This window comes from Nuphar pumila, chromosome 14 (genome assembly GCF_984573655.1).
Source record: "Nuphar pumila chromosome 14, dmNupPumi1.hap1.1, whole genome shotgun sequence".
NCBI classification, from domain to species: Eukaryota; Viridiplantae; Streptophyta; class Magnoliopsida; order Nymphaeales; family Nymphaeaceae; genus Nuphar; species Nuphar pumila.
The window spans coordinates 52,011,111-52,036,347 of NC_143262.1; the positions used below are offsets into that span (position 1 = coordinate 52,011,111).

The 25,237-nt window shown below is 43.1% G+C and overlaps 1 protein-coding gene across 2 annotated transcripts in view; it reads left to right on the plus strand.

Annotated features, from left to right (window-relative positions):
* LOC149816813 (CAAX amino terminal protease family protein) overlaps positions 1-25,237 on the plus strand; it is a 225,456-nt gene that overhangs the window by 35,420 nt on the left and 164,799 nt on the right. For both annotated transcript variants that reach the window (XM_089986587.1, XM_089986586.1), the window contains exon 5: positions 14,310-14,443. In XM_089986587.1, the coding sequence (XP_089842713.1) occupies positions 14,310-14,443 (134 nt within the window). The remainder of the gene's footprint in view (positions 1-14,309; positions 14,444-25,237) is intronic.

Sequence of the window (25,237 nt, forward strand, 5' to 3'; positions counted from 1 at the left end):
AAGGAGGACCAGGATTTGCATCCTGGAGAATAAGGCAGACATATACTAGTAAATGCCAGAGCGTAAAGCGCGGGGCAACAAGAAAGTAAAGTGCGGGAAAGTAAAGAGGACAAGGATCACAAAACCGCGTCCTTGAGTTAAAATACATGAAATGTAAAGACAAGAATGAAAAAGCCTAGCACATATAGCACGACGGCGACAGAAAGGAAAGTGCGAGAAAGTAAAGAGGACAAAGATCGCGAAACCGCGTCCTTGAAGGTAAAGACATACGTATATACATTATACGTATACATATATCATCCTCTTTTAGTTATCTTTCTTATTTTAGCATTTATCAGTTCATCGTCCTTTCACGCAAGAATCCCCTACCTTAAGGGGTTACAGGTCCTCGTACGCATGCAGTGTAGGCAAACAAGAGCTCGAGCCATAGAGGGCGAGCTGGATCCACTGTTCAAGCTGGAGAGCTTGGAACGTTAGTATATGTTGTAATACAAACGAGAAGCAAATGCAGCAAGGTCTCCTGCCTGCACGAGGTAGATGTAGGAACTTTGCATCCTGGAGACAAGGATGCCAGAGGCAGGGGCCTCAGCCCTGCTTGGCAGGAACAACAGCAGATGCAGGGAGCAAGAGCTCCCTGTCTGCCAGAACAAAGAAAGGCAGGGGAGGGAGCAGAGGCTCTTTGCCACGCCTGCCGTATCAAGGCAGAGGGGGGACACCCCCTGTCAAAGCACGAGATAGGGGCGCAGCCCCTTGCCGGCAGCAAGAACAAGGCAAGGGGGCAAAACCCCTCGCCGGAGAACAATTGGGGTGCAGGGGGCAAGCCTCTGTTGGCAAAACGCAGGAAACAGGGGGCAGAACCCCCTGCCGAGGAACAACAAAGAGTGCAGGGGGGTGCATAAAGTCAATTTTAAAGGCTAAGTTTGAAATGTCTGACTTGAGTTTTTTTAACTTATTTTTTGGGTATTGAGGTGGCATACTCTCATAGAGGATATTTTTTGTCGCAAACTAAGCTTGCATCTGAGATTATTGACAGGTCAGGTATTACAGATGATAAAGTTTGTGAAACTCCTGCTATAGTAGGAACTAAAATGAAGATTGATGATGGTGTTCTTCTCTTTGATCCTACTCTCTACAGACAACTTGTAGGATCGTTAATGTATCTGAGTATTACCAAAATAGATATCTCACATGCAGTATATATGGCAAGTCAATTTCAGCATGCACCAACTTCTGTTCTTATGAGTGCTGTCTTACGTATCATAAGATACCTTAAGCGTACTCTTAATAAGGGAATCTTTCTGTCATCTTCTTCTGAGTTAAAATTAATTGCTTATACTGACTCTGATTGGGGAGGTGACCCAAATAACCGTCACTCCACCACTGGTTTTTGTGTTTTCTTAGGTGATTCCTTAATCTCATGGAGATGTAAGAAGCAACAAAAAGTTTTCTTGTCTTCGACTGAAGCCGAGTATCGTGCCATGGCAACTACGACCATGAAAATTGTATGGATTCATCAGTTGCTTAAAGATATGAGGATCACTATTGAAGGGCCCACTAAGCTATGTTGTGATAACAAAAGTGCAATATACATTGCCAAAAATCATACTTTTCATGAGCGGACTAAGCACATTGAAATGGCCTGTCACTATGTTCGTGAAGCCTACTTAAGAGGAGTCATCGATCTACCTTATGTCACTTCAGAATATCAGTTGGCATATTTTTTCACCAAAGCCTTATCTGCTCCAAGATTCAACTTTCTCCTCGGCAAACTATCGGTCATCTTGCCTTAAGTTTGAGGGGGGTGTTAAATTATGTATCGACATTTGTATTTTCGTATATATTTATATTCATATATATAGATACATATACATATATACTATGTATATATGTATATATATCTATGTATCTATCTATCTATCTCTCTCTCTCTCTCTCTATATATATATATATAAATATATAATTTGTTCACCCAAAAGGGTATTTTTGTAAATTTCTGTTTTGCACATATTCCACTTTGGAATATTGCTTGTAATTTTTTCCTTTTTTCTTTTCTTTTTCTTTTCCTTTTTTCTCTTTTTTTTGTCTTTTATGCCACATAGGGAGGCTCCCCAAAGAGTCGTTGGGGAGCCTCCAACGGTCACATATGTGCCCGTTGGGGGCTCCCAACGACTCTCTTGGGAGCCCCCTTTTCTGGCTCCCTTTTATGCTTATAAATAAGGGTTTTACCCCCTTGTATTCATCATGGCTTTGAGTCAAAGCCCAAGTGCTCAATAAAGTGATTTCCATTATTTTTATGCCTTTGTGCCTTTGCGAGTTTTTGTGAGTTGTGCTTTTTATGCACAAGTGTTCTAAAGTGTTCTTATTGTGCATGTGTGCCAGATTGATTATCAAGAATATTAAGGTCTTGATATTAGTATCTTGTTTGGAGATACTTTCACACTCTCGTCCTGTTCTTCGTAGTCCAAACATATCGTACATGACTAAGGATACAACTAAAAGAGGAGGAACATGGATTCCTCGAAAGAATCCAACAATACCTTCACGAAGGAAGGAATGCGCTAATATCTTGGTTGGACCAGAAAACTTAGAAACTAGGCCTCGCATCAGAGGTGATGTAACGCCGATCTAGCGATGATGCAAGTACCTCAATAGGATTCCCGCCCTACTCGTGCACAGGCTCCTAAACAAGGTTATCTGAGTCGTATCAGATAGGCAAATTGAGGTTGCAACACACTTCTCCCAACTACATCGACTTGGGAGATCTATCCGCTATCACTGCTTTACAAAGATATACATCTATGAAAATAGGTTTGCACTTAAGATCATCATCTTTGGAGAGCCAAAGTGCATAAGTGTGTCGTGACTTTTAAGACAAGTAAAACAATATACATTATACACTCAAAGCTGCACCTAGGGAGTGCAAGCTGACAAAGGGCAACCCGTGCGCATACTAATAATACAAGGACAATCAAGGGGCAAGACTCGATGTGCGAAGCTGCACTGCGAGGGTAGAACGCTAGAGCTATGCACGAGGTATGAAATCATACATCGATCATCGAAACACACAAGCAGGCAACTAGGCAAGGAACTCACGAAGTATGAGATCCTATACTGACTAAGCAAGTGTAAAGGACGACTCACGATGCATGGGGTTACACCTCGATAGATCGATAAGCGTAAGCAAATAAATGAGCATACGACAGAGAAAAGAATACATGCACGAAGTGCAACAACAAAGTAAGGACGAACACATACAAAAAGTAAGTGTAACAGAAGTACGACAACAACAAGAAAGTAAAGTACGAAGAGCAAAAGCAAGTAGTAAGGCCATGGCGCATAAAGCGCGGAGCAACAAGTAAATACAAGAAAGTAAAATGCGAGAACGTAAAGGAGGACCAGGGCGTCCTGGAGTAAAAAGGCAGACATATGCAAGTAAATGCTATGGCGCAAAGCGCGGGGCAACAAAAAGTAAAGTACGGAAAAGTAGAGAGGACAAGGATCGCGAAACTGCGTCCTTGAGTTAAAAGCCATGAAATGTAAAGACATGAATGAAAAGCCTGGGCACATATAGCGCAGTGGCAATAGAAAAGGAAAGTGCAAGAAAGTAAAGAGGACAAGGATCACGAAACCGCGTTCTTAAAGGTAAAAACATATGTATATATATTATACGTATACATATATCGTTTTCTTTTAGTTATATTTCCTTATTTTAGCATTTATCCATTCATTGTCCTTTCATGCAAGAATCTCTTATCTTGAGGGGTTGCGGGTCCTCGTACGCCAGCGGCGTAAGCAAAAAAGAGCTCGAGCTACACAGGGTGAGCTAGATCCACTCTTCAACCGAGAAAGCTTAGAACGTTAGTATCTGTCGTAGTATAAACGAGAAGCAACCAAGGCAGCAAGGTCTCCTGCCTGCAGGAGGCAGAGGCAGGAACCCTGCATCCTGCAGAGAGGCATGGGCCTCAGCCCTGCTTGGCAATAGAAGCAAAGGCAGGGAGCAGGAGCTCCTTGTTTGCCAGAACAGAAAAAGGCAGGGGAGGGACCAGAGGCTCCCTGCCACACCTGCCATAACAAGACAGGGGGAACACCCCCTGTCAGGACATGAATCAGGACAGGGAGCGCACCCCACTACTCGGAACGAGACAGGTAGGGGCTCTGCCCCTGCCGGCAGTAAGAACACGGCGAGGGGGCAAAGCCCCTTGCCGAGAACACATGAGATGCAGGGGGCAAGCCCCTGCTGGAAAACATGAACTCAGGGGGGCTTCACCCCCTCCTGGGAAACCAAAGGAGGCAGGGGGGCTCGCCCTCCTTGCCGGCAAAACGCAAGAGGCAGGGGGACAGAACCCCCTGTCGAGGGGCAACAACGGAGCAGGGGAGTTTAGCCCTTGCCGAGGAGCAACAAAGGGCAGGGGGAGCTTCTCCCCCTACCAGGAAATGGCAAGAGAGCAGAGGGGCTCGCCCCCTTCCGGGAAACAAATGAATGCAGTGGTGCGAAGCCTCCTGTCGAAGACAATCACAAAGGCAGGGGGACTCCGCCGCCTACCGAGAACATGAAAGTAGAGGGGGCCTCGCGCCCTGCCAGGCAACAAAAGAAGGCAGGTGGCAAAGCCCTCTACCGAGAAGCAAAACAAAGGTAGGGGGACCTCGCCCCCTACCGAGAAACACAAGTCGCCCCCTGTCGAACACATGATGGGGGTAGGGGGCAGAGCCCCTACCAGTGGACCACAGGAGACAGGGGCAAAACCCTCTGCCGACAAAACAACGGAAGTCAGGGCTTTGTCCCCTTCCGAAACAAAACAAGAGGCGCAGGGGCTGCGCCCTTGCCGAGAAATCCACAAGAGGCAGGGGAGGCAGAGCCCCCTGCCGAAAAAGCAAGCCGACACAGGGAGCTCCGCTCCCTGCCGGCAAAAGGAAGGAAACAGGTGGGAAAGGGATTTATACCTACAAAGACTAACGGACACCGACGGGCAGCTGGCGATAGTTGTCAGCGTACAGACGAGGACGACGAATCAGGAAGGTCGGGGTGGGGATGCCGACAACACCGTCGCCGAAGGCCACAGAAGAAGGGGAATCGAGGATAGGGTTCCAGCAAGGCGTTGCCAGCGGCGAGGTTGCTCCAGTGTTGGGTGGTGCCGGCCAAACATGAGACAAAAAAGAGAGGAGGTCGACGAGGCTATTGCCGACGGCGGGAGGCAGAGCAATGGTATCTGACAGGAGATCACCGGCAAGCATTGGCCGCTAGTGTCTGGCGATCGTCGGTGGTTGCAAAGGATGGGGAGGAGGCAGTTGCGTTGCCGGCGATGGAGAGGAGGCAAAGAGGTGGTGGCGTTGTCGACGCTCGAAAGTTGCCGTCAATGTCAGTCACCGGCGGTCGAAGGTCGCCGACGACTGCCGGTGATGGCTGTAGTAGCTGGGACAAAAGCTGTGGCCGGCGGCGAGTCGCCGACGTCGGTGGCCGCAGGGAGGGACAAAGACGGGAGAGGAGAGAGAAGGGGCGAGGGTTTCTGACCCTCGTCGGAGACGCCTGCGTCTTTTAAAAGACACAGGTTCTCGAGGCTTCGAGAACCCGGGTCCGGGTTAGGCTCGGATCCGGTTCGGACCCGGATCCGGGTCCGACACTGCGGACCAAACTCCGACACATGTTTGACTGACACAAATTTTTTTTTAAACAGACGTTACATGTACAACTTTTGGTATGAGAGCAACAGGGAAAGTGGTAATCCTTGATCATCTGCCATCTGCATTACACTGTGAGTATTATTTCTCTTAAGTTATTCTGTATTATTTTAATTAAAGAATGTGTTTTTGCTTAGATGTCGTTCAACGAATTGATCAAATCTATAAACGCATTAACTGGAGCAATTGATCAGCTCCAAACGATGGTCCAGAACTTGGATCATAAGGTTGATAGGTTGGGTTGCGCGAGCACCAATCTAGAGCGAGGTGTTAACTGTCATGTCTTGTCCGGTTCAATATGCCTTCGGGACCGTGATGGTTTTAATTTTTGCGGAAAGATGGGTCATTCTGCTGAAGAATGCCACTTTAATCAACGTCGCGACAAAAAGTCTGTCGAAGATAGTGCTGATAACAAGCGTCGACCTGCTAAAAGATAGAAGCAAGGTAGAGATAATGAGCCACATGACTACCGTTAAACCCAAAATGTTTGAGATGCGATCATGTTGATCATGGACAGTCATGTCCCCTAGACTCTGGTGGCTGTTTTTATTGTGGCAAAATGGGCCACTTTATCCGTGATTGTCGCAAAAATAAGGTCGATGACCTCCAACGAGTGGGCAATACACCCCAACCTCCTCAGCAACAGCAACAAGAACATATAGAAAGTGTCGAATAGACACTTTGGTAGTCTTAGTTTAAAACTTTTTGTATGTTTTGTTACGTATTTTTGTTAAGTAAAAGCTTATCGATGAAAGTACGTATGATTTTGGTGTCTTTGTGATCTTAATGATTGTGATGCTTATGTAGGTAAATGACATGTCACGCCTACAACTGATTAGTTTTTGAGTAGTTGACTTGCTACGCCTACAAATGATTAACTTTTAGGTAGTTGACTTATACACCTACAAATCATTAGTTTAGACCATTTAGGTGAATGACACATCCCGACTACAAACAATTAGTTTTTGATGATACATCACGCTTACATAACTGTGTTGCAAAGGGTTTCACCTGTAGTAACCCGCTAGTCCAAGAAAACTCCTGATATCACGTGCGTTCTTTGGTTGCTGCCAACTAAGTACAGCCTCAACCTTTGCAGGGTCCACGAACACTCCTTCCTTAGAAATAACGTGTCCCAGAAACATGACCTCCTCGAGCAAGAATTCACATTTAGAGAACTTGGCATACAAACATTCCATTCGCAGGGTCTCCAACACGATGGTTAGGTGTTCCCGATGTTGCTCTCGACTTTCTGAGTACACCAAAATGTCGTCGATGAACACGATCACGAAGGTGTCCAAAAATGGCTTGAACACCCTATTCATTAAGTCCATGAAAGTTGCTGGGGCATTGGTCAGTCCGAACGGCATGACTGTGAACTCGTAATGACCGTATCTCGTCCGAAAAGCAGTCTTGGGAATATCATCATTCCTGATTCTGAGCTGATGGTATTCAGACCTAAGATCGATTTTCGAGAAAACCTTAGCCTTCTGTAGTTGATCGAATAAGTCTTCGATACGCGACAATGGTACTTGTTTTTTATTGTGGCCTGGTTGAGCATTCGATAGTCAATGCACAGACGCAAGGTCCCGTCCTTTTTCTTCACGAAGAGCACAGGAGCTCCCCAAGGAGAAACGTTGGGGCGAATGAATCCCTGATCCAACAACTCCTGCAATTGCTTCTTCAGCTCAACTGGCGCCATTCTGTAGGGTGCTTTAGTGATCGGCGTCGTACCTGGTAGCAATTCAATATTGAATTCTACCTCACGAGACGGTGGAAGTCCCGATAGTTCTTTAGGAAAAACGTTGGGATAATCGCGAACCACATCCAACTCATTGATGGGAATAGGCATTGGATCAGATTGGAAAACACTAACCAAAAAGGCAGTGCATCCCTTCCGCAAGAAGTTATGTGCCTTAAGCGCCGAGATCATCCGGCTTGCTCGAACAGGTCTGGGAATTCTGAATTCTACTCTCGAAGAGCCTGGAGGCGATAAAACGATCTTGCCATTACGGCAAAATATCTTGGCATGATACTTGTGTAACCAATCCATGCCTAGGATGACGTCAAATTCTGTCATCTCAAGCAGGATAGTGCCGCTCTGCCACAACTACGTCCAATTCAGGTATGTAAGTCGTGCAAACTGTGTTCTTCCCAACGGGGTTATACACGTCTAAAGCGTTATCAAGTGGTTTTACAGTTATATGCAATTGTTTTACGAATTTTTCTGAAACAAATGAGTGTGTAGCACCACAATCAAAGAGTGCAAAAGCTGCTTGATCAACAACAAGAATGATACCTTGAACGAGATCCCCTTTTGTCAATTGATCGACAGTGGCTGCATAAACTCGACCCGGCTCCCTGCCACTGCTTGGTTGTGCTCGTTGTTGTTGTTGATGAGGTGGTCGAGGAGGCTGAGATGCGTTGCCGGTTCGCTTAAGGTCATCTGTTGCTTTCTTCCAGCAGTCGCGTATGAAATGGCCCATCTTGCCATAGTACAGGCATCAGCCCGTGTCCCGCGGACAAGATTGTCCTACATGAGGCCTCTTGCACTTGGGGCAGTTATCTCCAGACGGCTGCCTGGGCGGTGGATGGCCCTGCTGTCGTTGGCGCTTTGCCGGAGGGAACTGCTTCTTCCCTCCCTCCATCTTCACTGGTAAAGGTGGTCGCTGCCCTGGGCCGCCGGGATAGGTCTTCTTCTGATCACCACCTGACGCGGGTGACTTTTTGGCTTGCATACTTTTTGAACACTCCCAATCCTCGTTCAGTAGGGTGGCTGTTGTTACCGCCGCGGAAAAAGTCGCGGGCATGCTGGTGAGAACCCTATGCCTGAGTCCTTCCTTCAGTCTGCGAATGAACTTCCCAGCCCGCTCATGATCATCCTCGAATAGGTGAGGACAATAGCGCTCCAACCGTTGAAATTTGGCGATATATTCATTCAGACTTAAGCTGCCTTGGCACAGCTTCAGAAATTCCACCTTCTTCTTTTCCCTCGCATGAGGAGGGAAATAGTTTTCGAGAAAAGCCCTTCGGAAGGCCTCCCACGGAATCACCTCAGCACCTGGAAACTGCACCTCCCGGGTAGTGTCCCACCACTTGCGAGCGTCGTCCTTCAATCGAAAGGACCCGAACATCGTCTTCTTATCGTCAGGGACGTACAACACTTGGAACACTCGTTCCACCTCTTTGACCCAACTCTCCGCCAAGTCAGGGTCAACCTTGCCAGAGAAGGTAGGAGGGTCAAGCTTCAGAATTTTTTCATACGTGGCGGTTGGATTGTTGAATTGTGTTCCTTTCTAAATATCTTTTGCTGTCGTTTTTAAAAGTTAAAACTTTAAATCTTTGAAAGGTTTTTTGATAAGGTTTTCGAAATCACAAGTCGAAATTTTGGGGCGTTACAGAGTGGGGTGTCTGTCGAGCACCTGATCTCCAAAGGATTATCTGCGAGGGCGTGTATGATCAAGACCAGGTACCCGGCTAGAGTGGTAGATTTTCTGTGAGGATGTACACTGTCCACGAACGGGTAGCCGCAAAGACGGTGAACTCCTGTGAGGAAGTGTATGGTCCAAGACCAGGTATACCAGCTAGGGTGGAATTCCTTGTGAGGTTATACATGTCCCAGACCAGGTGATCCGGGCGTTGATCTTGTTTGTATTAGTGGCTATCGACCCTGAGAGCGGTCATTTGTGTGGATGCGTGTATCGCAATGATTTTCATTGGATATGGCATTTGTTAGGAACTGATCTCCCAAAGGTTTCACTGTGAGGTTATACATTTCACAGATCAGGTGACCCGGCTAGAGTGGGAGATCTCTGTGAGGATGTACACTGTCCACGAACGGGTAGCCGCAAAGACGATGAACTCCTGTGAGGAAGTGTAGGGTCCAAGATCAGGTATACCCTCTAGGGCGGTAATTCCTTGTCCGATCGTATATCTCTTGGACCGAACGATCCGACGTGGATCTTGTGTTTTTGCTTACCATAAAAAGTTATGGTGAGCTGTGACGATCTTCTGAGATTGTTTGTGATAGCCAACTATGAATTCATAGTTTCGGCTTTCTGTTTTAGCATGATTACATGCTTGACTCAGGTGTGAGAATCAGATCGTTAGCGATTTGAGTTAGTGATCATGTTTTGGACCTTCTATGGAAGGGTGAGCTTTTCTGAGAAGGTATGATGCCTTAATGCGTCATAACCGGTGACGGTTAGCCGCGTAAGACTTTGAGAGATGATAGATTAAGGTCGTTCAGGACAAAGCGTTGGTTAGAAGTAGCGAGTGACAAACTATGTCCTGGTGGTGATTAGATGCAGAGACCTCGTTCTAGGAACGAGGACAAACTTGTTGCGTAGTAGTTCACAGCTTACGATCAAATGGATCGTATGCTGCGTTGGTCAGTTGCACTGCTTAATTGCGTTGAACTGCTTACTGTTTGCACTACTTACGCATTTGCACTGCTTACTCGCTTGCACTACTTACTCTCTCGCACGCCTTATTCGCTTGTACTGCTTACGTGTTTGCACTATTCACCTGCTTGCATTGCTTACCTGTTTAACTGCATATCTGCTTTAAACTGCGTAGCCTACTGAATTAAATGTACTCAATTCAGTTTCTTGTAGTCTCTCTTGTGCACCTACTAGTTTTTCGCGAAACTAACCCATTCTATGGGTACAGGTGATGATTAGGTACACTACGGGCGATGGCGCGATTGCAAGATGACTTCAAGACTTCTTCTTCCTGCTTTTAGCTCGCGTCCTCGACGCTATGGGTTTGTATCAGATTTTCCTTGTGATATCCGAATATTGTGAGTTTTGGTTCTTTTAGCTAACGTGCCTAAAGTTGTCAGCTTGCCTTATGATTTATCAAAAGCAAAATCTTCCGCTGATTTCATAAAATAACTCTGAAGGAAACAGATATTTGTAGTCTCTTGCCTGTTTTTCTGAAAAGGTTCGCAAGTTTGAAATTTGGGGCGTTACACCAAGCTTCACTACACTCCCATCACTACTTCGTTGCTTACTAAACCGACATTCCATGTATTTTGTCTTACTCTTACTCAACTTAAAACCTCTTGCTTCCAATGTTTGTCTCCATAATTCTAACTTAGCATTAACTCCAGCTCTAGACTCATCAATCAAAACAATATCATCAGCAAACAACATACACCACATCACATTTTCTTGAATTGGTCTCGTAAGCTCATCCATCACTATAGCAAATAGGAAAGGGCTTAAAGCAGATCCTTGATGTAACCCAACTGTTATAGAAAAATTGGTTGTCACCCCTCCATAAGTGCGAACATTGGTTACTACTCCTTCATACATATCTTTAATTATTCTAATGTTCTTGAGAGAAACACCTTTCTTCATCATTGTCCACCAGACAACGTCCCTAGGTACTGTATCGTATGCCTTCTCCAAATCAATAAAAACTATATGTAAATCTTTATTCTTCTCTCTATTTCTCTCGATAAGTTGTCTAAGAAGATGTATAGTTTCCATAGTTGATCTTCCAGGCATAAAACCAAATTGATTCTCCGATATCATGACAACCTTCCTCAACCTATACTCAATCACCCTCTCCCAAAGTTTCATAGTATGACTCATGAGTTTTATACCACGATAGTTTGTGCAATCTTGTATATCACCCTTATTCTTATATAGAGGCACCAAAGTACTCTTCCTCCACTCATTAGGCATCTTATTTGTCTGCCAAATCTTGCTAAAAAGATTTGTCAACCATTCTAAACCTTTCTCTCCCAAGCATTTCCAAGCCTCGATAGGTATACCATATGGGCCAACTGCCCTTCTTGATTTCATTTTCTTCAAAGCCTCTGCAGTTTCTTTCTTTTGAATCTTGCGCATGAAATCACGATTCATCTCATGAAAAGGAATAAAGAAGTCTCCAAGATTTTGAGCATGACTTTAATTAAATAGCTTATCAAAATAATCTTTCCATCTCTCCTTAATCTCCTCATCTTTGACTAAAACCCTTTGCGTTTCATCTTTGATACATCTAACCATACCCAAATCCCTCGATTTCTTATCTCTCATCTTTGCATGCTTATAAATATCCTTCTCGCCTTCTTTGGTATCCAACTTGTCATAAACCTCCTTATATACCTTATCCCTCGTGTTCCGAACTACTTTTTTAGCTGCCTTCTTTGATATCATATACTTCTCAAAATTCTCATTATCACGACTCTTACTTAGATTTCTATAACACTCTCTTTTAACCTTAATAGCTAATTTGACATCCTCGTTCCACCACGATGTATCCTTACCTAGCGATGCGCCGCCTTTAGACTCACCCAATACCTCCTTAGCCACCTTTCGCATGCCACCCGCTATCTTATTCCACATAGATTCTGAATCCTCCTCGAGACACCAATCAACTTCCTTAACTACCTGATCTACAAACCTTCCTTGTTTAGCTCCTTTTAGTGCCCACCACTTAATTCTAGGATCTATCCTATGTCTATCCCTTTTGCGGCATTGTCTAATTCTAAGATCTAAAATTAAGACTCTATGTTGTGTAGCTACACTTTCTCCCGGTATAACCTTACAATCGATATAACAACCCCTCTCTTTCTAAGTAGGAAAAAATCTATCTGACTCGTATTAACCCCACTTTTAAATGTTACTAGGTGAGACTCCCTTTTCCTAAACCAAGTGTTTGCTAAGATCATATCATAGGGCAAACCAAAATCTAAAATCCTTTCTCCACTTTCGTTTCTTTCTCCTATACCATAGCCTCCATGGATACTCTCAAATCCATCCCCACTAATGCCTACATGCCCATTAAGGTCACCGCCGATGAAAAGCCTTTCTCCATAAGATATCCCTTGTACTACTCCATCTAAATCTTCCTAAAATTGACGCTTAATGGAATCATCTAAACCTACTTGAGGTGCATAAACACTAATAATAATAATAATATATGTACCTAATACTAATTTAATAAGTAAAATCCTATCACCTTTTCTACGGACCTCAACTACATTATCTATAAACTCACGACTCATAACAATCCCTACTCCATTCCTATTCCTATTTATTCCTGTATACCAAATCTTATATCTCCAAGGTTCTATCACTTTTGCTTTCTCACCTACCCATTTGGTCTCTTGTAGACTTAAAATATCAATCTTTCTCCTGCACATAACACTACTAACTCTACAAACTTACCAGTTAAAGACCCTATGTTCCAAGAGGCTAACCTAATTTTATAGTCTTGGACTAACTTCTTTACCCCCACCCGTCCAACAAAGTGAGGGAACCCTTGCCTATTTGACACCACACCCGGGCGCCGATGTGACGCGTTGCTTCTGGGCGACGACCTAGCAACCCTTGCCCATTTATCACTGCCTCCGGGCCTATAGAGTACAACACGTCACTTAGTAGGAAACGCCCCAACGAAATTCTCATATTGGTTCATATTCATAGGGTATGACTAAGTTTTTATGCTGGCTGTCACAGGCCTACCGCAACCCTCCTCCTTTATCCGGGCTTGGGACCGGCAGTGTATAACTAAACAGTTATACACAGGCTACTCTATGTTACACTAAGAGAAAATGGATTATGAACTGTAGTTGTGATCTACAGATTCTACACCCATTTTCTTGTATACCTCGAACTGTTCTTTGTATTTATGGTGACAAATCACTAGAGAGCACAAGGATGGATCTATGGGATTATGAAGCCACATCAGTGAAAGATGGTGAATTCAAGGAAGATAAAAATGCCAGGATAAAAGGGCGAAATAGAAATAATTAGGATAGTTTGAGAACTTAGGTCATGTTTTTAATTGAAGGTGTATTAATTGCCACAACTAATTGGCATTGTACTTGGGAGTGGTCATGTGGACTAAATATCATTTCAAAGTTCCAGGCGCAATAACATGCACACATTTTAACATGCAAAACCTCACAGCTTCTATTCTGGCATTAATATGGCATTTGCTTTCTAACCTTTTATATGGTAGTCTAAATCAAGATCTATAGTGTTGTAACACCAGAATCTTTTAGTGACACCTTATTTGCTCAAATAGAGCATTTATATTGAAATATGTGGTTGGTCAGTTATCTTTCATAAAATTTCTGGTTTTCTAGACATTTGATTGACCTAGAAAGACTTGAGCATGGCATATGAATTATTTTTTGCACTTAAGCTTTACAAATTCTGTGAATTCCAAGCTCCTCAAGAATTGAAATATTGATTTTATATTTATAATGTGGATTCAGTGGTGGCATTAATTGTTTTGGGATGAAGGCGTAGTTGTTGTTGTTGTTGAATGTGGATTCAGTGGTGGCATTAAGCGTAGAAGTCGATACATTCATGTTTTGCATACAGTTAAAGCATACTAAAACAACCCAAGATTCTAATCTTTTGGCAATTGGCGCATTCCCTATGTTGTACATGCACAAGCTTAGAAAACACAGCATCCCTGATTATTTCATGATCATGCAGTTAGTGAAGGATGTATAGTGGAAACTTCACTGAGAAAAATTCATTGTTTTTAACCATAAGAATCCTAAACGTTCTTTTTGAACTGACTTGATTGATTTTGGGTATATATACTTCCTTTTTTTCTTTGTTGTAATGAATAAACTAAAGTTTGATGTGACTTTAATGTCTTAGGACCGAAAGAACCATTTAATCTACAGAATGGATGGATCTTATGGGCAGGAATTGGTTTTTTAGGAGCAGTTGGCTCAATAGCAGTCACAGGGGCTGCCCAAGCCCTGTTGAATGGAGAAAGTCCACAACGAGAGGTTAGATGAAGGTTGTCTTGCCTGAGTTAGTTTCTTCATGTTTTGGGGGTTTGAATTCTGTACTAAGATGATATGACTCTTGATTTTTTCTTGTCCAAGATATCCACTTTTTTACTTAAAACATGCTTAATTTGATCCTATTATATGTTTTGACTTCTATGCAAAAGTTTGACATTACTGATCTATAGTACTATTACGTTGCCATATGCAATTTTTAAAATGTTTATTGTAAGTTCGTAACTCATTGTAATTGTAATAAAAAGTATTATATCGTGACATATCATAAAAAGTTTTAAAAAGTTGTGAAGCATAATCACATAGTAGTGATTATGAATGAAGCTAAGGGTATGTTTGTTCCCACAGAATCGACCTGAGAAAGCGATTCTAAAAGCCTGAAATCCCATGTTCTTCCGAACATGGGATTTCAGGTAGCCTATGAATTCGAATCATTCTGATTCGAAATCATGGTTTCCCTGGGGAATGGAATCAGAATGATTCAAAATCATTCTGATTCCAAATCCCATGTGAGTGAGGCACCCGAACCTACCCTAAATGATGCAGAAAATAAATAACAGAATGGAGTCAACAAACATAGTTATAAATGACTGAAAATCTGGCATTGATTTGAAAGATCATCATTTTGCACATAAAAATATAACATCTAATATCCTGAATCTTAATATTATATTTTAAACTTGGAGTGTACCTCTTTAAAAGTTCATTTAGGATAGTGTTTGAAAATTTGCTGGGCCAAACCAGTTACTCAGTTGACTCAGCCTCAATCAACCTTTTACTGGGTTAACACAGTGAATGACCCTGAATCTCACATGACTAGGATGTCATATATATAGGTATACAAAGGTACATTACATATATGTGTATATATATATATATATATGTATGTATGTATGTATGTATGTATGTATGTATGTATGCATGCATACATGCATATGGATACGTGACTCACACATGTGACACATTTAACAATAGGGCTTGGGGACTTCTTGGTACATCATGCTATTGCTCTAGCTTTTCATACAACTACCTTGATCTTAGTCAAAGGTTCTTTCGATGCATGTGATTTCTTTTTCATGCCAGATAAAAAAAGATTGAGTATAGTCAACACAGCGAGATTTCGGCTTGGGATTTTCTTTGGCAGTTTGATGGATATTACATACCATTGGATGGCTTATCTTCTATTGGCATTGGAAACATATCACATTATGGCAGGGTAATATTTCACAATTTATTGAATCTTCTAGCAAGAGAGTGGTTTCGTATAGGACTCCTCTTCCTCGCCCTAACAAGGAACAACTGGGCTCTATGAAATCTAAAGGTAAGGATACCCAATGCATAAACTCGTGTTGTTGGGCCTAAAGAAAGTGCTCCAACAAGCTGTCTGAGTGGAGTAGGATCATCAAGACGCTTTTCTTCATCAATTTACATTTTAACATTGACCACTTCTGGAGTGTCCACCTTCTTATCGTCTGTAATATCAGACCTGGAAACAATATAAAAGCCAAATTTAGATTGAGACATTAAATACCTACGAGAGGAATAAGCAACCTCAATTCCTAAAAAATATCTCAATAATCCTAAGTCAGACACTTCAAAATGAGTTTTAAGAAGAGTTTTGATATTGACAACTCCCTCTTTGTCGTCACCGGTGATGATCATATCATTCACATAAAAAAGAAGAATGATGATACCTGCATTAGATTTCTTAATAAGCAAAGCAGTGTCAGTCAAGCAAGAATGAAATTTAATATTAGTCATAACATGTCTAAATCTGTCATATCAGGCTTTGGAGCCTGTTTGAGGCCATAAAGGGCCTTCTCAAGACGAAGAGTTTTGCCTTTAGGGATACAAATATCAGGCGGAGCGTCCATGTAGACTTCTTCAATGAGATTTTCATTTAAGAAAGCATTTTTGACATCCATTTGAAATATAGGTCATTTTTTTATAGAAGCCAAAGCAATTAAAGTTCTAACAGTGGTCATACGGGCCATATGGACCAACGTTTCTTCGTAGTCAATGCCATACTCTGGAGCATAACCTTTGGCTACGAGTCGTGCCTTATATTTTTCCAGTGTCCCATCACTTTTGGTTTTGACTTTATAGACCCATCTACGGCCTATAGGTTTCTTTCCGAGAGGAAGATCTTGAATGGACCAAGTGTTAGCCTTCTCTAATGCATTCAATTGTGTTTTCATGGCTTCCACCCATTCTTCACGATTTTTGGCTTTAGAATAGGAGGAAGGTTCAACATAGGATTGGATTAATGCAAGGGCTGCCTTATATGAGGGTGAAAAGGATTCGTAAGAAACAAATTTTTGAGAGGTCTAGAAATTCTAGAAGTCCTTTGAGGGAGAACTTCAGAAAACCTTTCTAATGCACATGGAGGGTGTTGCTCTCCAACTCTTCGTCTTGAATATTACAGACCAACATCCCTACTGGTTTGGTCTTCGCTATCATTTTCAAAGATAGTAGGACTTTGATCATTGTCAAAGTTACGTTCAAAATTCTCTTCATCGAATTTTGAAGTTAAATCGATTAAAAAAGAATATTCAGTAATATCCTTGGATTTTTCACTTTCAAAAGAACTTTCTTTTTCTAGAAATGACACATTTCTTGATACATATAATTTTCCATTTTGAAGATCATAGCACTTGTAGCCTTTTTTATTTTCAGTATATCGTAAAAACGCACATGAGATTGTATGAGGGGAGAATTTATCATTTTTGTTTATAAATATAAAACATTTGCATCTAAAAACTCTTAATCTAGAGTAGTCTGGAGCTAAATCATAAAGTTTTTCAACTGAAGATATATTTTTTAATGAACAAGATTGCATTCTATTGATGAGATAGGTGGCAGTGAGAGCTGCTTCAGCCAAAAAACCTTTTGGAACTTGACTTGCAATTAGTAAAGTCCGAGTGGTTTCCATAATGTGGTGATGATTGTGTTCCGCAAGTCCATTTTGTTGTAGGGTGTGTGGGCATGATCGTTGATGAGTAATGTCATATAGATTAAGATAGTTCTTAAATTCTCCAGACATAAATTCTCCTCCTGAATCAGTGCGAAAAATGAAAATAATTACTTTGAAATTTGTTTGTGACCATCTTATGAAATATTTGAAAGTGAGCAAAAACTTCAGATTTATGTTTAAGAAAATAAATCCACGTGTGTCTAGAAAAGTCATCAACAAATATGACATAATACGTATAACCGCCTTTAGAGATAACTGGTGCGGGTGCCCAAACGTCCGAATGTATTAACTCAAGAGGTTTTGTAGAGACAAAGGTTCTACTAGAAAAAGATTATCTTTTCATTTTACCAAGAATGCAGTCTTTACAAGCAAAATTTTCAGGATTACAAAATTTTCCCAAACTTTGGAAGTATTGGATTTTAGACAGATGAGGATGGCTAAGTCTTTTGTGCCACAACTCTATTTCTAATTTTTGAACATTTAAACAAAATACATTCTTTGGTAGTTCAAAAAAGTTCATGTAATATAATCCTCCTTCTCTATGGCCTTCCCCAATCAGCTTCCCTGACTGGCTATCCTGTATCCAGCAATTATCATAAGAGAAAGATATATTATATCCATAATTAGAAATTTATGACACAGATAAAAGATTAAAATTTAATTTTGAGATATATCTAACTTCTGAAATAATTTTTTTGGGGATTTTTGAGAACTTTCAAAATATCCTATTCCTTTTATTTCAAGAGATGTTTCATCTGCTGTAAAGACTTTTGATATACTTGAGTTATTTTTAAGATATTCAGATAAATATTTAACATTTGGGGTCATATGAAATGAGGCATTAGAATCTAAAAGCCAAGGGAAGTTACCTGGACCGGATACAAATGCAATTGACACTCCAGTTGAGGCTTCAGTCGAAGAGGATACCCCTTTGAGAAGAGGTTGAAGAATCTCCATCAGTTGAGCAATGGAAACAAGTGTATCTTGATTTTTTGGCTCAGTTTTAACAGATGCAACCCTCTTTTCGTCTCTCCTTTTTAGCTTTGGACATTGAGGCCTATAGTGCCCCGGTTCATGATAGTGGTGACAAATAACTTTTCGATTGTCCAACTCACCATTCTGTCTCCCAAAATGAGACGGCCTATAAGCGCGAGTATGATTCTCTAGTCTAGACACAGCTAGAACAGAATCATCATCAACTTTTGGAGTACTCTTTCTAAGGTGGTTTTCTTCCATAGTTAGTTCTTCAATAGTATCCACAATAGTAGGGATTTTACCACGATGAAGAAGAGACGATTTGGTGGATTTAAATTTCGACCTTAATCCATTCACAAATTGGTAAAAGTGTTCTATATCGCGTTGTTTTTTACGAAGCTCGATATCTTCGGCACAATACCATTTTGGCTATAAAATAGCCAACTCTTCTCAAAGTTCGAACAACTCATTATAATATTCACGAATAGATTTGTCATTTTGAGTTAATGTCCAAACTTTTTCTTGAAGATTGCACACATGTGCAATATCTTTAAGGGAATACATATTTTTGAGGTATTCCCATGCCTTATTGGCATGTTCAAATTTAACGAGGCTAGAACATTTTTTAATGTCTACGCTATTAATAAGCCATGACATTATCTTTGCATGCCCCATCCTCCACTCTTTTCTTCCCCTCTTCTGTTAGAGTAACTTCCTTATCACCCTCTTTCTTGGTGAGAGAGAGTTTAGGTTCCGAATTGGAACCATCCGCTATTCCTTGTAAGCCTTTTCCCCATATATGATGTTTCATAATAGAAGCCCACATCACATAATTAGTATCATTCAACTTCATGGGTATGATGGTGACCTTATCATGGTCATCCATCATTTACAAGGGTACGAAGAAGATAGTAAGGAGAAGAAGAAAAAAAAAGAAAATAGAGAAGAGCGAGGAAGAAATACAATACAATGTTGTTGTTCAAGTCCTTTCCAAGTGAATCCTCTTGAAGTTGATAGAGAAGTAATAAAACACTTTTTGGCAAGTGATGAAACACTTTTCCGAATAAGAACAAGGTGATACCACACCTTTGCACAAGAAGCATGGAAATCGAGGCGGAAGCTTTTCAAGATCTAGGAATTCCGTAGCTCTGATACTATGTAAGGAAATGGAAGTCTTCCACGAATGCACTTGAAACTCTCAAAAGGAAGTATCTAAAAAATACTTTAGACAAGACCCATAAAAGGGTATAAATGGAAAAACAAGAAATAAACGACAAACTTTATTTATGAGAACAAATGCTTAAAAAGAATTTGAGAGAGAGTTATTTTACAAAGGGGAATGCACCCCTATTTATAAGAGAAAAGGAGAAAAAGGAGGAGAGCTCATAAGGAGCTCTCCTCTCTAGCCATTGGAACTAGTTCCAACCAGAGTTATCGGAAGCGCTTAGGTAAGTGGGGAAGCGTTCTTCCTCGAAGCGTGCTTCGGAAGCGCAAAATGTCGTGCTTTCGAAACGCGCCGGGAAGCACCACTTTTTAATGGGAAGTGTGCTTCCCTTTAATGGGAAACACACTTCCCTTTTATGGGAAACACGCTTCCCATCACTCTTCCCCCATTTTTTTGTATTTTTTCGCTTCCCCCTCGCTTCCTAGGTCGCTTTCGGTTCGCTTCCGAGACGATTCCTTATTCGCTCCTAAGTGGTCCCACGCTTCCCGCTTCCTAAAATTTTGTAAGTGACTTGCTTCCCGCTTCTTCAACTGGCAACCATGGTTCCAACAGGTCGAATTCTAGCCGTTGGACTAGTTTCAATGGCTAGAGACTTGGTCAAGTTCCAACCGGAACTTGACCAAAAACTAATTATCTAGTTCAACATGAACTAGATAATTAAAAGACAAAAAAGAGAAAAAAATAAAAAAAATATAATAATAACATAATAATATTATTACTATATAAATATGTATTTTACATTTTAACAACTCTCTCATCCTGAGCAAGATCTCGAAATCGCTATCGGTCAGGGGTACAAAAGGATTCATTGGATGCATTCGTCATTCCCTGATTACGCAACAACATGCTAATCCTAGGCGGTGTCAATTTGTCGCTCATTGGCTCTGTAAAGAATTGACTAACGGATCACTTAAGATAGGTGGAACACGAAAATCACGCTATTCTACTCATTACTATTCCATGCCGATTCCCAGAAGCCACACCAAACCGCGAGCTCAATAAAGAACTCCATCTAGAAAGAATCTACTTTCTCATGTACGATCCTACAAAGTAGTCCCTGACCCCCAACGAGCTTTTTTTGATGATCTTATTGTGGTCTGGAGAAAGTTGGATGAAGTTTAAATTCTATTCCAAGACTACGAAGAAATTGTTTGGAAGCCAAGCCCCATAGGTCTTTATTCCCTTCGCTTGGAACCAGGTGTGTATCTTATCCAACCAGTGGTTTCATAGCATAACATAGTTTGGTTCCGAGCCAAGCCATGAGTAGCGCACTAGCATTTTTAAGCAGGCTGCTCTGCTATACACACCTAACTCCATATCGAGAAATTAAGACCAATTTCACCAAACTAATTGTTTGAATTGCATTTTCACTTCTTATTTCCTATTGCTTGGTTCTTACCACCCGCTCATTTGATGCCTTTATCGACGGACTCTTTGATGAGCTCCTAGAACAATGTTTCATTTAGTTGCCTCTGTCCTCTAATCAGAGTGAAGTTGTCATTCCACCATGCACCCAACGATTGGCTCTCATCCTTCCATTTAATCACCCTAGCACTTGGCCTTGTTGTAAAACCCCAATTAAAAAAAAAAATTGTTGGACCCGGGCCGGGTCGGGTTCAGACCCGACCCGGGCCCCTTTTTTTATTAGGGTTTTAAAAACCCGAGTTTTCGGGCGCCGCAAACCCCCCTTCTCCCCCTTCGCTTCCGGGCAAGATAGGGAAACCCATCGAGGGTTTCCCCATTCGGGTGCCCCCCCCCCTGCGCCTTTAAGAGAGAGGTTGGAGGGCGAGGGGAGTCACGCCTCCCTCTCGCAGCCCTCGCCCCCCCCTCCGCGCCGGTCTCCTCCCTGCTGCGCACGTCGCCGACGCCGGCCGCCGCTCCCAGGTACGCCATCCTCCCTCTTCTCTTCCTCACCCCCCTCTCTGTCACCTCGCCGGGAGGCCGGCAGGCGGCGCACAGCCCCTGCCGTGCCCTCCCGCCTCTCCGGTAATCATCGGAGGGCCGACAGGTGGCCTGCAAGGCCCCTGTCGTCCCCTCTTCCCTCTGGGGTGCGCCGGAGTGCCGGCAGGGCACCAATGGCCCTGCGACACTCCCCCACCTCCGGGGGTGATAGGGAATCCGACAGGAGGTCGGCTGCCCCCTGTCACCCCCGAACTCTCTCTCTCTCTCTGGCAGGGGTTAGCCCCTGCCGCCTCTCGATCTCCGGTAGGCAGGGGCAATGCCCCTGCCGTTTACTATTCTCCGGCAGGCAGGGGCTTTCCCCTGCCGCCTCTTGGCCTCTAGGAGGGCAGGTTATACCCCCCCCCCTCTACCCCCCTGCTGCTCTTGACCCTCGGCACGCAGGGGGCCGGACACCCCTGCGGCTCCATGATTTTTGCCAGGTAGGGGTCGAGACCCCTGCCATTCGTAGGTGTTTCTGGCAGGGGCCGAGGCCCCTGCCATCCCTTAATTCTTCAGGCAGGGGCTGGGGCCCTGCCATTCCCCACTTTTTCGACAGGCAGGGGCTGGGGCCCCTGCCATTTCCCCATTCTCGTCAGGTAAGGGCCAATGCCCTTACCATTCTTTTTGTGGCAGGCAGGGGCCGAGACCCCTGCCACTTCGTATTCGCTGTGCAGGGGGTCGTGACCCTGCCACTTTGGCTGTTCTGGCAGGGGCTCAGCCCCTGCCACATTCATTTTTGCAGACAGGGGCTCAACCCTTGCCACCTAACCGTTTCTGGCAGGGGCTCAGCCCCTGCCACTTGGCTGTTGCGGGCAGGGGCTCAGCCCCTGCCACTTGATTGTTGTGGCAGAGGCTCAGCCCTGCCACTTTAGCATTCTGGTGCCACATTTATTTTGTCGGCAGGGGCTCAGCCCCTGCCGCTTCTTTGCGATTGGCAGGGGCTGACCCCCCTGCCGCCTTGGTGTTTTTGACAGAGGGCTCAGCCCTGTCACCCCACGGCTGTCTACAGGCAAGGGCTCGCTCTTGTCGTTTTTCTGATTTCGGCCAGCAGGGGCACACCCCTGTTGCCTCTCTCTTTTCCTGTAGGCAGGCTTGTTTTCTTCTATTTTTCTCCGCATAATAATTAACGTAGCACTGTTGCAGACCTCACATCGGACCCCCCGCTCTGGCTCCGCGGCCCGAGCCTCGTATCATCTACACGCGTAGACGCACGCAGCTGCACGACATCCCGAGGTAGGGGAAAGTCGCACGAATAGTATGTATGAACAAAATAAAATAAGACTTCTGAGATAGAATAGTTATTTTGCATATTTGCGTATCTGAAGAAGTATTGGTTGGTCAAAGTTTTACTCTTTGTGAATCTTTTGAAATTGCATAATGTAAATTCTTTGGGTAGGCTCATTCTAGAAAGAGTCAAGTAGTTTACTTGGCATGCCTGTTTACGTGTAGGATTACTTAACTCATAATTATCTATTATGCATGCTTATTCCTTTGAAACTGCATACTTAAGATAGACTTTGTGAATAGACTCAAAACCACTGCAATTGCTATTGAAATCAAACCTTAAGGCAAGTACGGTATGAATTCTGTGTAAGATCATGGAGTATATTAAATTGTGAAATCTACACTTTATTGATTTTGATATGATAATATCGGCCTCCACGGGCCAATTGCTCAGAAAAGCAAAACATGTCATGTAGGAACCAAAAGAAATCATAAAACATTATGTTGCCCTCTCATCGTAGTTGTACCTTTAGGAAGGTACGATCGTACTTTTGGACAAGTACGTCCTATGTAGGTTACGATGGTGGGATGAGGTTGTAGCAACCTCGATGAGTGCAATTAGCACAATGCTGAGATCACATAAATGGTGACTTTTCGCCTTCACAGGCAAGATGCTCGAGTGGGTCTAATGGATCAGAGCATGTAGGATGGGGCGGCGGTTAAGAAACCCCCGTCGTACCCATCCGATCTTCACGGTTCATCAAGGGAGAGGATGGATGGTACAAAGACTCCGATGGACAGGTTGTTAACAACCACCCCACGGGCAAAGACTCGGTTTTCCCCAGTCATCGGAGTTAGGGGAATTGGGATTACCATAAATTATCCTAGGTGGTAATTCCCAGGCACTTCTGCAGAAGTTGGATGCATCCATGGGCCACGAATGCCTTTGGGGATTTACTCTCTTAGTCACTGACCGTCCCCTTAGGAGCGGACTCAGTCAGCCATCCGGGTTAATGAAAACACCTGACATAATAAACCCCCGGATCGGTCTCGGCTGTTTCTACGTTTCGCGTCTGTGCGTACCCACAGGCCAGTTAATATCAGAACTTAAGGAATATCTTCATGAATAGTTATAGATGACTGAGATTTGCACTGCTTCAACTAACAACTCTTTCACTTATTTCATTTGTTAGAATAGAATACAATTGTTTTAATTGCTTTAATATCATAACTGCTTATCTCATGAATGTTCTGTTTTATTTTCATTCTACTTATCTGTTCGTGCACCTATTGGTTTGTTATGACACTGACCCATTTCATGGGCAGGTGAGGAGTAGGACTTCACTGGCGGCCGATGGCGTGGTGTAACATGGATCAAGATTCATCTTCTTTCTGCTGATGGCTTGGCTCTATGTCTTTTTGGAGTTTTCTTAGATTTTTTGAACTTTGGAATAAAATGCTCATTTTGTAATAAATTGCAAATTTTTAATCTATTGCCTTATTACTTAAATTCTTTTAAGTTGGTGTACATGTGAATGATGGTTTTCCAGCTAACGTACCCAAGATTGTTGACTTGTGTTCCTTTCTTAATGTCTTCCGCTGTCGTTTTTAAATATTAAAACTTTAAATCTTTGAAAGTTTTTTTTTCGATAAGGTTTTCGAAATCACAAGTCGAAATAATTTTGGGGCGTTACAATTTGGTATCAGAGCCAGGTCAGAAAGAGGTGAATCTTGACTATTGAACATCCCATCGCGCTGTAAGTCTTTGATATTTCATAGCATGTTTAGACTAAATTATATTTTTGTTTTATTCGTAGTACCGTTGGATAGATGAATCCGTTTACTGGTTCTAATGGTAGTCGCGGTAGGAGCACGCGTAGTGTACGTGGTCGTTCCGTTAGGGAGAGGGCAGACATGAGATGTTCGGGGCGGGTTACTGGGCTAACCTCCCTCCTCTACCCATTTTTACGGATGAGCAAGACTTCTCACTACCGATCGCCTACCAGATACCCTTGGCAGCAGCGTGGGCTGAGGTGCATGCTCGAGAAGGTGGTTTCACACCTTCACTCGTTCGGGTGCACCATCAGACACCACAGGAGTCATCGGGAGATTTTGTTCCCCCTGAGTTAGCAGAGGAGTGTGGTTTCTGCGGAGAAACAGGGCACACCATGGATGCTTGCCTCCACAAGGTTGAGCATGACGGCAAGATCGCAATTTCGACTGCAGGCGAGCAACCGCCACCTCCGGTAGACCCAGTGGGCGGTGTATCACCCACATACACACCTGCGACAGATTCTTCAGATTATAGCCTTGGCTCACCGGAATATACTCTGGCGACGCCCCTTTACGGGCAGGAGCCCTCCTACGAGGAGCCACTTCCCTTCACTCCTAAGCGCAGATTCAGGCACACAGACAATAGAAGAGAATATCTTAGGAAGTA